General features: G+C 43.1%; 1 protein-coding gene across 1 annotated transcript in view; it reads right to left on the bottom strand.

Annotated features, from left to right (window-relative positions):
* Nucleotides 1-1925: 1925 nt before the first annotated feature.
* MKI67 (marker of proliferation Ki-67) overlaps nucleotides 1926-13766 on the bottom strand; it is a 30376-nt gene continuing 18535 nt past the window's right edge. Inside the window, exons 16-21 of the mRNA XM_075843135.1 lie at nucleotides 10637-10762; nucleotides 6666-9695; nucleotides 5480-5707; nucleotides 5206-5313; nucleotides 3704-5119; nucleotides 1926-2594 (exon numbers count right to left, since the gene is read on the bottom strand). Of these exons, the coding sequence (XP_075699250.1) occupies nucleotides 2485-2594; nucleotides 3704-5119; nucleotides 5206-5313; nucleotides 5480-5707; nucleotides 6666-9695; nucleotides 10637-10762 (5018 nt within the window). The 3' untranslated portion in view covers nucleotides 1926-2484. The remainder of the gene's footprint in view (nucleotides 2595-3703; nucleotides 5120-5205; nucleotides 5314-5479; nucleotides 5708-6665; nucleotides 9696-10636; nucleotides 10763-13766) is intronic.

Below are 13766 nucleotides of genomic sequence, written 5' to 3'. Positions count from 1 at the left end.
CACATGGTAACCAAAGGCATTACATGAAGTAAAAAGACCTAAGCTACAGTCTTGTGGATACAGGGCTCACGTTGCTCTTTAAAGGGAAGGGGTCACGTAAAAAAAAAAATTTTATGTTATTGCTTTTAGTAGGTCATTAAAATAATTGTTATTTATTCGTGTGTTGTACTTCTTTCTTTTTACTTCTCTATGGGGGCTGCCATTTTTTTTTTCATCTCTGTGTCGATTAACGACACATACAGAGATGGAATACGGCACATACATCCCCATAGACAATGCGAACGGGAGCCGTTTCATTGACTATAGTGTACGCCGTCTGTGTGGGAACGGCGCATGCGCTGCTCCCACACAGTCCAAAAGGAAGGTCTTCGACAGAGCGACATTTTCATGTGGATCGGAAGCCGCGGCCGGACAGTAAGAGGACTACTTAAGGCCATATGTTCAGAAGCAAGGACTAGAAGCTGAGGCAGCGGCAGGTAAGTTATGTTTGTGTATGTTCGTGTTATACTGTCTGATTCCCACTGTATCTAATCCTCCTACACTGTGCATTCACTCAAAAAATGGCAGCACACAGTTTAGGAGGTTTGAACATTCAACCCCCTCCTTTCTCCTGGCACTAGCCAGGATAAAGGAGGGGGGATTGTTTGAGGACAGTAGAACGAGTGTGTCTTCTTCAATTTTGCAGCATAAAGCAATGAGGTTGCTTTACCACAGTGACCATGCTGCAATTTTGGGAATTGTTCCCTCTAGTGACCAGCACAGGGAAATTTTATAAATTAGAATCTAATTTATAATATTACCTGACTTGTGAAAAAAATTAGAACGTGTAATCATTTATATACTAGCTGTTTAACTAAAAAAATATATATATTTATTTTTCTAGCGACACATTCCCTTTAACAATCCCTGGGCTGCCCTCGTATTTTATTGCTGCGGTTGAGGAAATATTTAAATTAAAAAATAAGTTGTGCACAATAATCACATTAGCCACAAATTACAAATGAGTTGTTTTTTTATATTATGTAGATTTATATTTTTTTTTAACGGGGCTATCCAATAGGACAGTCTACTACAGGGGTCAGCAACCATTGGCACGCTAGCTGTTGTGAAACTACAATTCCCAGCATGCCCTGACAGCATTTTGCTGAAATAATAAAGTCTTGGCTGTCAGTGCATGCTGGGAATTGTAGTTTCACAACAGCTGGCGTGCTGAAGGATGCTGTCCTCATACAATTTTCAGGACACCTCGCTTACTTATGGGCTATGACTTATATTTCAGCTCAGCCACATTCACTTGAACAGGTTAATACTACAATACCAGACACAGCCTGTGGATAAAAGTGGTGATGTTTCTTGGAAGAAAAAAGGAGACTAAGGCCGGGTTCCCACACAGCGTAAACGATGCGGAATTTCTGCAACTAAATTCTGTGCGAAAAGTCCACAGCATTTATTGTGGCAGCAAACCGGATGAGATTTAGAATATCTCATGCCCACGCTGCGGTACAAAAATACACAGCGTAAAAGTTAGGTTGACATGCGGTGCAGAATTTAATTCTGCGTTTTTTGTTGACTTTCTGTTGCGGGTTTTCCCCCTTAAAATTCAATGGCTGAACGGCTTTCTTCCGCAGCGGAAATTCCGTCCGAAAAAATGGTATTATAGGTTAGCCCCATTTACTTCTAAGAATCTAAGATGCAAAATCAGACATATCCTATGGACATGTGTAGGACTGTTTTTGGAGATAGCAGCCATGTCTATCTAATCCTAGACAACCCCTTTAAATTTGCATGCCCACTTTCCCAATCAGCTGGCAGACAGCAGTAAACTTTGTTACCTTTGGGGAAACTTTTTTTTTTAAATCCAACGTGTCCAGATATATTACAGAGAGTAAACCTTCCATATTAAGAATACAAAAGAAACAAAAATGTAAATCCATACGTGGTTTAAGAATGAGACACTTAAGACATAGCGTGCTTGGCATGATTTCAGAAAGCCACAAACTGGAATGATTAAATTACAATCATTGCATTACTTTAAGCAAAACTATAAATGTAACAAGTTAATAAAAATAATTCCAATACTTTATTATAAACCACAACAAAAGCAATATATAAAAACAAAGACTGGCATATTCAATTTATTCAACATGTACACCCACCTAACATGAACATTGCAAAAACACTTTACCATGTTAAAAAAAATGTAGGCAATGGTCATGAAGCATTCATTCCCTTTCTTCCAGTCACAATCACCGGCATAAAATGTAAAGCTTAAACTTTTTTTTTTTTTATGACAAAAAAAAAAAAAGTTTTGAATATAAAAAATTTACAATTCTATTGAATACAATTAAGAAGTGGTGCTAAGGAATTAAAAACCATCTAGAAATCTGTTATACCACCTAAGACCTTTTTTTAAGTGATGTTTGAAAACGTCATAATTTAATTTACAAGTTTCTAAAAGTGGAGCGAGGTGCCGGGGCTGCTTGGCTATTTCCTGCTCCGTGTGCTGGTTCTGGTCTTGGACGCTGCAGGAGGCTTCTCATTCTCGAGTTTAGACGTCGGTTGTCTTGAGATCTTTCTCTGAGCTGCAGCCGCCTCTGAAGAAACAAGAAGAGATAGATTTTAAAAATCGCTCTCTTTTCCATTTAACTTTTCATCCTGCTCATATTTTAGAAAGTGATTGGGAAGCCGTGATCTCGTGTAATGCAGTAATCCCAAATCCAGTCTACAATTACTAGAAAACTAGAAAACTAGAAAAACATGGCCACTTTCTTTGGGAAAAAAAAAGCGCCACCTGTCCACAGGTCATGTGTGGTATTGCAAATGAGTCCCATTCACTTCCATAGAGCTGAGCTGCAATAGCAGACAACCCGTGGACAGGTGTGGCACGCTTTTTGTAAGTAGCCATGTTTTTCTAATCCTGGAAATGCTTGTCAGCCCAAGGCCTGTATCTAATAAAGGCAGATACCTATGGCAGACCTGGGGGGCATTTGGTAGGCCACTGGCTGCATCGGTAACCCATTGGCATCCTGTGATCGTGTCAGAGGTGCGCCAATGGGCTAATAGATGGAATCTCCTACTCCTTTGATGATGCAATTCGCTGGGGTCAGGCTGTGCTCGCATGATTTTCTTGTTTTAACTAGGCCATGGAGCCTCTAGGGAAGGCAATCCATGAAGTATAAAGCAAATATACAAACTACGGAATTAACAGATGATCTGTCTGCTCTTCTGACTGGTCGGTTTTAGTAATGAAAACATTTTTTTTAGAACTCTGCATTGAGCAATTCCTCTTTTATTCCTCCTGGAGATGTATGAATATGTTGGCAACTGAGTATTGCCATTACCCTTGTCAATAGGCGGCATCCCTACACCTTTGTCAGCACGGATGTAGCAGTTCAAAAACATTATTTAAATCTAGATATTGCCATTTCCAATAGATAAGATATATAGAATACACAGGTAATGGGGTACGGACTCAATAGAAAGTCTGAGCCCGTACACCAGCTGCTTCGCTTACTGAAAAAAAATCCGATTAGAGACGAAGCGGCTCAGCCACTTTGTTTTAGCGATCATTGGGGGTCTCGGTGCTCAGATCCCCACCGATAAAAACTTCTGACATGTCACTCTGCGATGTCAGAAGTTTTCGGAAATCTTAGTTACCCTTTAACCAGTCTATAGGATTTATGCAAAACTAACAGGCACTCACCCATTTTCCTTCTCTTTGCTGGAGATTCAGGGGTCACCGTTGGCTTTTCGGGTAATACTTCTTGTGCTTCACCTTTCTGTGTCTTGGCATTTCTTTGATTTTTCCTACCACGACCAGCAGCAATATTTTTAGTTTCCACTAGGACGGACTCACTTGCTTGGAAAGTCGTTTCAGGCTCCTCAAGACGTTCACTTTTTGCTTCGGTGTTTGGCAGTTTCCTTTTTACTCCTCTTGTAGACTTCGCTGATTTTTCCTCAGCTTTATCTTTACCAGAGGTTCCTCTCTGGCTTTTAGATTTAACAGGGGACTGGGTACTTTCATTTTCTGAAGGCGTCTTACTAATAGCTGCTCCCCTCTGTCGTCTCGAAGTGGACGGTTCGGCAACATTACTAACCTCATTACTTTCACTATCTACTCCCTTAGAAGATGCTCCTCGTCGGCCCTGTTGACGACTTGTATGAACAACTTCTGTGCTGTCGGACTTGCTTGTTGATTTCACATCTGCATACTCCACTTTCTCTTGCACATTTGCCTTTCTTCCTTTTTTACGAGGTGCAGTTTCCGTAACATCTGGCAATGATCCCGAATTGGTTGAAGCTGGAGCCTCCTCAGATTCTGCCTGATTAACGTTTCCTCTACGAGATCTCTTAGCAGGGACTTGTAACTCTGATGTATCAGGTCGGATCTTTCCTTTAGACCTACCACCTCGGGTGGATACCTCTTCAGAATCCTGAACAGTTTCTGCTTCTGTTGTGTTTTGAACCACAGTGGCCAGCAGAGGGTGCCATTGTACAGATTTTATCTTGGACTGTTTAGCAAATTTTTTTTCAGTTTTACCTCTTGCATTCTTGCTACGCTTTACTTCAGGCGATGAATGGGGTTCATCAGTGTCAGATGTTTTATTTTCCACAAGGGAGACACTGGTTGAGTCCGTATCATCTGAAGTGGAAGGTTTAGTCTGCTCCTCGTGACTTGCATCGGAGTCTTCGTATAAACTTTGATTCCTTCTTGAACTTCTTTGTTGTCTGGCAACTGGGGCACCAGATCCCTTTTCCTGTTCATGGGCATCAGAAATTTTAACACCTTTTGCAGTCTTCGATCTCCCCCTTGCAGGTACGGCCTTCTGGGGGACCTCAGTTTCAGTTACCACGATTTCAGAGCTAGCCAAATGATTTGCCTCAGGAGAGTGATCTTTACTTTTTTTTGGCCGTCCACGTGAAGCCTTAGGCTGGCTTTCAACAGGAGCTTCAGACATTTGTCTGGTGGGTCTTTTTGGAGATTTAGGCTCTGGGATCTCAACAGGCTCGTCTGGAACTGCTGAATCTGTTTTTTCTTTTACAACCTCTGTTAAATCCTTGGACTTTGATTGGACTCTACTTCTGGATGTCTTTGGTTTGGTAACATCAGGCTTAATATCTAGAAAAAAAAATATATAAATTATTTTAGGCAAACTCAACATACACATGGTCTAAATTCACTAATTTGGAGCAATCTGAACTAACTTGAATGTTCTTCTGCGGTGCGACGTCTTCCACCTCTTCTGGACACAGGTGAGGTTTTAATGGTTAACCCTTCTGGTTGTCCATTCTCCAAACTTAAATTAGGAATTCCTGAAACCACGTAGAAAAACAAGCAATGAGGAAGAGCAATGAAGCAAACTATCAGCATAGTCCATAAGAGTTGGAGCATGGGAGGACAACACTCAGTACCCAACACGCTGAAAAGTAAAGTTCACCATATAAAAACGAACGTACTAAGAAATGTAAATCATGTTACCTTCAGATATCAGTGGTTCCTTCTGTGTGGCTTTTCTTCTCCCTCTTACAGGAGGTAGCTGGGTTTTTGTTTCAGCAAGGAGAGCTGTGGACTCTTCAGGTTGTGAGGTCTGTAGTTCCTCTGCATTCTGCATTGAGGACTTAACATTCTGACGAGCAGTTCTCTTAGTCGATTTTGCAGTCTTTTCATTTGCATCTTCAGACGGTCTTTGAGATAAATCCAACTCTCCTACAGAGAAGAAATGTTTAGTCAAATTAACAGTCTTGGCATCGCACATACAGAAATACTTACATCTAGAAACATTAAAGTGTATATCCTGCGGTGGTCTTTCGAAAATTCACAGAGCTTGTGCCTGGTGATCTGAATTTTGTAACTAGCCGCAGAGAAAGCTTCAAAACTATTGCATTACAAGAGATTGGCTAATCAGTTACGGATGTGGCTGAAGAGAAGGTTGTCAACTATTTCCAATGGCAATTAGCAGAACTCTGAATCCAGCTCTGGATTATAGAACAGGCTGCAACTCAGGATCAGTATCAGTTAAGTAATGTAAAGTATTTACAGAGTTACTCTATAGTTCATATGCAAAGTATTTACATGAAAAGCTAAGTGGTGTTCAAAGATAAACTTTGTGTCATGCTTTACACTACATGTGTTTTTTCAGATTGGTTGGTGTAAAATCAATAGGAAGAGTATGGAGAGCACCGTGATAGAGCATTACATGCGGTTGTTAAAGGGTTATTCTCATCTCTGACCTTTATGGCATATCCACAATGCCGTACATGTCTGATAGATGTGGCATCTGCCCATCTACATCGTACTACCATGTCCCGTTGCTCTCCGGACACGGAGTTACAGGGTGGAATGGAGTATGGAAATAAACCTAGATGCCTGAGATGAGAATACCCCTCTGAGGGCAGATTCACACAAGGTGTAATTTTACGTCATAGATTTGACCGCAACAAATCTGTTGCCTTGCCATGGGTGAAATCTGCAGAAGTCTGCATCAAAATCTGCATGTAAAACAAGTCAAATCTGTGTCGTAAAGTTACACAATGTGTCTTCACCCCAACTGTTGGTCTATGGTTCCTAAAACCATTCTACTTCTGGGTGCAGAATAAAATTAAATGCACAGATTAAAAGAAAAACCATGTGCAACACTAAAAGCTCTAGGAAAACCACAACTCACCTTCAGTAGTCTCCGGTTTCTGTCTTGGTTTAGGTGACGTAACATTATCAGAAACAGGTGTCTCCTGGGGCACTTCTGTGTTTCTAGATCTACCCTTGCGTGTGGGTGAGGCAACCCCAGAAACACCATTTTCTGTGCTTTTAGAATTCGCTTCCTCCATAGATGAAGTTACTTCAACAACGGCAACAGATTCTTTGGGCGCATCCGCCTTTCTAAGCCTTCCTCTGCGCTTCTGTGACGTCACCTCCTCTATAGCGGGAGGACATTCCCCGGCTACATCTGCAATATCTTTAGTTCTTCTTCCACGAGTTGGTGCAGACTCCTTAGCAACAACTAGTAACGAGGCTTTTGGTCTTCCTCTGCGTGTCTGGGTGGTTTGCAACTCATCAGCCACTGCAATAGTTGGTTCTGTTTTAGCAGAGCTTTTAGACTTTGTTCCACGAGTTACCTCCATCTCCGGCAACTCTACTTTGGCTTTTTGTCTTCCCCTGCGTGTCTTGCCTTCAGCCACTGGAGTAGAAACCTTGGCGATACCAACACGAGTTGGGGAGGTTACTTCATTGACAGAATCAGACTCCTCAGAGATTTGCTGTGGGGTGTTGAGTTTTGCTTTACGTGCTGGGGATGTCAACTTGCTCTCTGCAACAGGAACAGACACCTCCGGTACTTGTGCTCGGCTTTTTTTAGGTCTTCCACGGAGAGTTGGGACAGTAACTTTGGAAACTGGAAGAGATCCTTCGAGTACTTCTGTAGTGGTGCTAGGTCTTCCCCTACGGGATGGGGAAATCAAGGGAACAGATTCATTTGCAATTCGTGCAGAGGTCCTTGATCTTTTGCTATGTGTTGGGGATGTCACCTCAATGACAGCACCAGACATGGACTCCTTGCCCTTGGAAGCTTCTGCTGCGGAGCCAAGTCTTCTTTTATTTGTTGGGGAAGTCACCTGGTCATCAGCAATAGGAACAGAATGGTTGGATTTTTCTACCGCAGCTTTAGATCTTTCACGTTGAGTTGGGGAAGTCACTTCAGCAGAGGGAGATTCTTTAGGAATACCAGAAGTGGAGCTTGATCTTCCTCTACGCCTGGGGGAAGTCACTTCATCAGCGCCACCATTGATGTCAGCAATAGGAACAGATTCCTCTGGTACTAGTACTTTGCTTGCAAATCTTCTATGGCTTGTTGGTGAAGTTGCTACATCAGATACAGCAGGACACTCCTTAGGAGCTCCAGCTGTAGAGCTTGGTCTTCCTCTACGTCTAGGCGATGTCACCTCAGTGACCACAGACTCCTTGGGAGCTTCAGCTCTAGGTCTTCCTCTACGACTTGGGGATGTCACATCACTGACCACAGACTCCTTGGGAGCTTCAGCAGTAGAGCTTGGTCTTCCTCTACGAGTTGGGGATGTCACCTCAGTGACCACAGACTCCTTGGGAGCTTCAGCAGTAGAGCTTGGTCTTCCTCTACGAGTTGGGGATGTCACCTCAGTGACCACAGACTCCTTGGGAGCTTCAGCAGTAGAGCTTGGTCTTCCTCTACGACTTGGGGATGTCACATCACTGACCACAGACTCCTTGGGAGCTTCAGCAGTAGAGCTCGGTCTTCCTCTACGAGTTGGGGATGTCATCTCAGTTACCACAGACTCCTTGGGAGCTTCAGCAGTAGAGCTTGGTCTTCCTCTACGACTTGGGGATGTCACCTCACTGACTACAGACTCCTTGGGAGCTCCAGCAGTAGAGCTTGGTCTTCCTCTACGACTTGGGGATGTCACCTCACTGACTACAGACTCCTTGGGAGCTCCAGCAGTAGAGCTTGGTCTTCCTCTACGACTTGGGGATATCACCTCAGTGACCACAGACTCCTTGGGAGCTTCAGCAGTAGAGCTTGGTCTTCCTCTACGACTTGGGGATGTCACATCACTGACCACAGACTCCTTGGGAGTTCCAGCAGTAGAGCTTGGTCTTCCTCTACGACTTGGGGTTGTCACATCACTGACCACAGACTCCTTTGGAGTTCCAGCAGTAGAGCTTGGTCTTCCTCTACGACTTGGGGATGTCACCTCACTGACCACAGACTCCTTGGGAGCTCCAGCAGTAGAGCTTGGTCTTCCTCTACGACTTGGGGATATCACCTCAGTGACCACAGACTCCTTGGGAGCTTCAGCAGTAGAGCTTGGTCTTCCTCTTCGACTTGGGGATGTCACATCACTGACCACAGACTCCTTGGGAGTTCCAGCAGTAGAGCTTGGTCTTCCTCTACGACTTGGGGATGTCACCTCACTGACCACAGACTCCTTGGGAGCTTCAGCAGTAGAGCTTGGTCTTCCTCTACGACTTGGGGATGTCACCTCAGTGACCACAGACTCCTTTGGAGCTTCAGCTGTAGAGCTTGGTCTTCCTCTATGTCTAGGCGATGTCACCTCAGTGACCACAGACTCTTTTGGAGCTTCAGCAGTAGAACTTGGTCTTCCTCTACGAGTTGGGGATGTCACCTCACTGACCACAGACTCCTTGGGAGTTCCAGCAGTAGAGCTTGGTCTTCCTCTACGACTTGGGGATTTCACATCACTGACCACAGACTCCTTGGGTGCTTCAGCTGTAGAGCTTGGTCTTCCTCTACGACTTGGGGATGTCACCTCAGTGACCACAGACTCCTTGGGAGCTTCAGCAGTGGAGCTTGGTCTTCCTCTACGACTTGGGGATGTCACATCACTGACCACAGACTCCTTGGGAGCTTTAGCTGTAGAGCTTGGTCTTCCTCTACGACCTGGGGATGTCACCTCACTTGGAGTTTCAGCTGCAGTGTTGGGTCTTTCTTTATGTGCTGGCGATGTCACCTTTCCATCAGCAATTGGAACAGCTTCCTTGAGTTTTTCTATCATAACTTTAGCTCTTCCACTTTGAGTTGGGGAAGTCACTACAGTATCAGAAGCGGAAGGCGATTCTTTAGGAGCTTTAGCAGCCGAGCTTGGTCTTCCTCTACGTCTTGGGGACGTCACTTCACCACCAGATACAAGATCTTCCTTACGCACTTCTGCAAACAAAATATCAGTGTTAAAACATTGATGACAATTTACCTACTAAACAAGCTTGATTTGTGCTGAGTCAAGACTGCACCTAGTCTACCACTTAGAGTATTCCATCCTTATACATTTATGGCATATCCAGAGACCGGAACTAATCTTGAGAACGGGGGTCATCTGACCCACCTCATGCACTTGCTCAGCCATTTCCATAACTTTTTTAGGAATTAATGGAGCGCTACAAGCAACTCTCCAATCATTTCCCTTCTGGCTGCCTTAATTTTCCCCACAACCTTTATTTTTTTTTTAACTTTTAAAGTAATTTTCATCATAAAAACTTAATTTGTTTACATCCGTCTATTACTTCTATTTTTGCTTTCGGCTCAGCTCAGCTCCCAGCAAGCACTTGTTCTTTCCCAACATGCTGTGCGCCGTAATCAAAGCTCACTCTACTGAGCATGCTTGGTTCAGAGGTTCTTTGAACTGCGCAAGTATACAGATGATGCCTCGTTGACCGGGAGAACCCAGTGAACGGGTGTCATTGATGACGCATCGTTCATTGCACCGGCCAGAAGAGGCATTCGTACGGAAGAGCAGAAGAGCACTGAACAGTCCAGAATTACGACGTGGGCAGCGTCACGTGACCGGAGTTGCGATCAGGCGAAATCAAGATCTTTCAAAAAGTGTATGTGAAGGTTTGTTTTATAGCTATCTGTTACGTGGTTCTTAATACTTAGTATGTGGAGAACCACTTACCTTATTTGCAGAAAAATTCTGCAACTTGTAGAGGACATCACTTTAAACTTAATTTACTTTGCCATTACTGTATTAGACTGCGGATTTAATGCATGAAAATTTGCGTAGCAAACCCGCATTATCTTGCGCATCTGGCCCGAGAACAGTTTCTACCTTTCTAGAGCTACGCGGGAACATACAGTTACTGCCAACTCACCTGAGGAAGACATGCTTTTGCTCGTGGAAGGTCGGCCTCTCTCTTGAGTAGGTTTAACTTCTTGGTTGCTTTGCATAACAGAAACTTGCACAACCTGTGAGTGCAAAACTACATGGGAGTTGTTACCTGTGGTTATAAATAGAAAATTATTATTCCTAGCAAGTCATTTATAGTAATCTGCACAACCCAGTATTCTGGTCCCCTGACTAGTACTACTATGAAGGAGAAATGGAATTAAAAGGACCTTTTGAGATTATATATAAAGCAAAGCGAAGAGGCAATATAGAGCCCAATCATTCTAGTAATCCGTAATGGAGACGACCTCACAGTTAAAATCATCGTCTGATAAGCGTCACCTTTGAAGGGAAGTTGTCATCAGAAGATGACCAATTGTTTAAATCAAGTTAGTATGTTTCTTTATCTAGAATTATGTTTTTTTTCCCCCTTCATGATCTACAGGTCCTTCTCAATGAATTAGAATATCATCAAAAAGTGAATTTATTTCAGTAATTAAAAAAGTGAAACTCCTATTCTATACATTCATTACACACAGAGGGATCCATTTCCAGCATTTTTTTTTATTTTAAACGTTGATTATGACGAACAGTTAATGAAAACCCAAAATTGAGTGTCTCAGAAGATTAGAATATTATATAAGCCCAATTTCAAAAATGAAAAACCGAAATGTAGGAGGGAGGGATGGTAATGCAGGTAAGGAAAGACAATTAGTAGTTGTAGGGGATTCCATAATTAGGAAGACGGATAGAATAATTTGTCGCCAAGACCGCCTCAACCGAATGGTTTGCTGTCTCCCTGGTGCCAGGGTTCGGCATGTGGTGGAACGGGTGGATAAATTGCTGGTAGGGGCTGGTGATCCACCTGTCGTGGTCCATGTGGGTACCAACGACAGAATACATGGTAGGTGGAGGAGCCTTAAGAATAATTTTAAAGAACTAGGTTACAAGCTGAAGGGAAGGACCTCCAAGGTTGTATTCTCAGGAATACTGCTTGTGCCATGCGCATCACAGGAAAGACAGCGGGAGCTCAGGGAGTTAAATGCATGGCTGAAGTCTCTGTAGAGGAGAAGGCTTTGGGTTCCTAGAGCACTGGGCTGACTTTTCATTGGGGTACAAACTGTATTCTGCAGATGATTTGCACCTAAATGGAAGGGGGTCCGCTGTGCTGGGGGAGAGAATTCTAGCTGGGCTGGTGGAGTATTTAAGCTAGGGCTGAGGAGGGAGGTCAATGTAGAAAATAAAGGGGTAGTCCGGTTAGAGAGGGGTCAGACTATATTGGTGGGGGGAGAAATATAGACTGTGGGGAGAGGACTAAACATGATAAGGACAAAACAGCATTGAAAATAAAAAATGCCCAAATAATGTCCAATAATCACATTTCTGATACCGAACGTGACAATTTGAAAGGCAAGTTAAAGTGTATGTTCACAAATGCCAGAAGTCTAGCAAGCAAAATGGGGGAGCTGGAGGCCTTGGTACTGGAGGAACATATAGATATATTTGGTGTTGCTGAAACATGGCCGGACTCTTCTCATGACTGGGCTGTAAATCTACAGGGTTTTACACTGTTTCGGAAAGACAGGACAAATAGGAAAGGCGGTGGTGTATGTCTGTATGTGATAAGTGATATGAAGGCGGTGGTGTATGTGATAAGTGATATGAAGGCGGTGGTGTATGTGAGAAGTGATATGAAGGCGGTGGTGTATGTGAGAAGTGATATGAAGGCGGTGGTGTATGTGAGAAGTGATATGAAGGCGGTGGTGTATGTGAGAAGTGATATGAAGGCGGTGGTGTATGTGAGAAGTGATATGAAGGCGGTGGTGTATGTCTATGTGAGAAGTGATATGAAGGCGCTGGTGTATGTCTGTATGTGAGAAGTGATATGAAGGCGAGTGTGAGAGAGACATTAGATGGTGAAGATTGTGAGGAGGTTGAAACCTTGTGGGTGGAATTACAAAGGGAGGTAAACAGTTTTTTTTTTGGGTGTAATCTATAGACCCCCCAATATAACTGAGGAGATGGAAGTTCAGCTATATAAACAGATGGAGCGGGCTGCACAGGCAGGTACTGTAGTGATAATGGGAGATTTTAAATACCGGGCTATTAATTGGTGTCATGGTTCAGCTACAACTGTGAAGGGGAGACATTTCCTCAACCTGTTGCAGGAAAATTTTATGGGCTAGTTTGTGGAAGCCCCGACTAGAGGTGAAGCGGTTTTGGATCTGGTAATTTCTAATAATGCAGATCTTGTTGGGAATGTCAATGATCGTGAAAACCTCGGTAACAGTGATCACGAAATAGTTGTTTTTTACAGTAAAGGTAAAATGTAAACGCAGGCTGGGAGGGCAAAAACACTTAATTTTAAGAAGGCCAATTTCCCCAGGATGAGGGCTGCAATTCAGGATATAGACTGGGAAGAACTAATGTCCAATAATGGGACAAATGATAAATGGGAGATTTTAAAATCCACTCTGTATAATTATACTGCAAAATGTATTCCTATAGGTAAATTAAACCCCACATGGCTTACACCTTCTGTGAAAGGGGCAATACATGACAAAAAAAAAGGCATTTGAAAAAATACAAATCTGAGGGTACAGCTGCAGCCTTTGTAAAATATAAAGAGCTTAATAAAAAAATCAGCAAAAATTCAAAATGAAAGGCAGGTGGCCAAGGATAGTAAAAGAAATCCCAAAAAGTTCTTCAAGTATATAAATGCAAAGAAGCCCAGGTCTGAACATGTAGGACCCCTAGATAATGGTAATGGGGAGTTGATCACAGGGGATCAAGAGAAGGCAGTTACTAAATGGGTTCTTTAGCTCTGTATATACAACTGAAGAAGGAGCAGCTGATGTAGCCGGTGCCAGTGCTGTTAATATATCAGTTGATATACTGAATTGGCTAAATATAGATATGGTCCAAGCTAAATTAAATGTACACAAGGCCCCGGGACCAGATGGGTTACACCCTAGAGTTCTTAAAGAGCTTAGTTCAGTTATTTCTGTCCCCCTCTTCATAATATTTAGAGATTCTCTAGTGACTGGTATAGCGCCAGGGGACTGGCGCAGCGCAAATGTGGTGCCTATTTTCAAAAAGGGCTCTAGGTCTTCCCC

The sequence above is a fragment of the Rhinoderma darwinii genome, chromosome 11, assembly GCF_050947455.1.
Source record: "Rhinoderma darwinii isolate aRhiDar2 chromosome 11, aRhiDar2.hap1, whole genome shotgun sequence".
NCBI lineage: Eukaryota > Metazoa > Chordata > Amphibia > Anura > Rhinodermatidae > Rhinoderma > Rhinoderma darwinii.
This window is presented reverse-complemented; position numbering and strand designations above follow the sequence as displayed.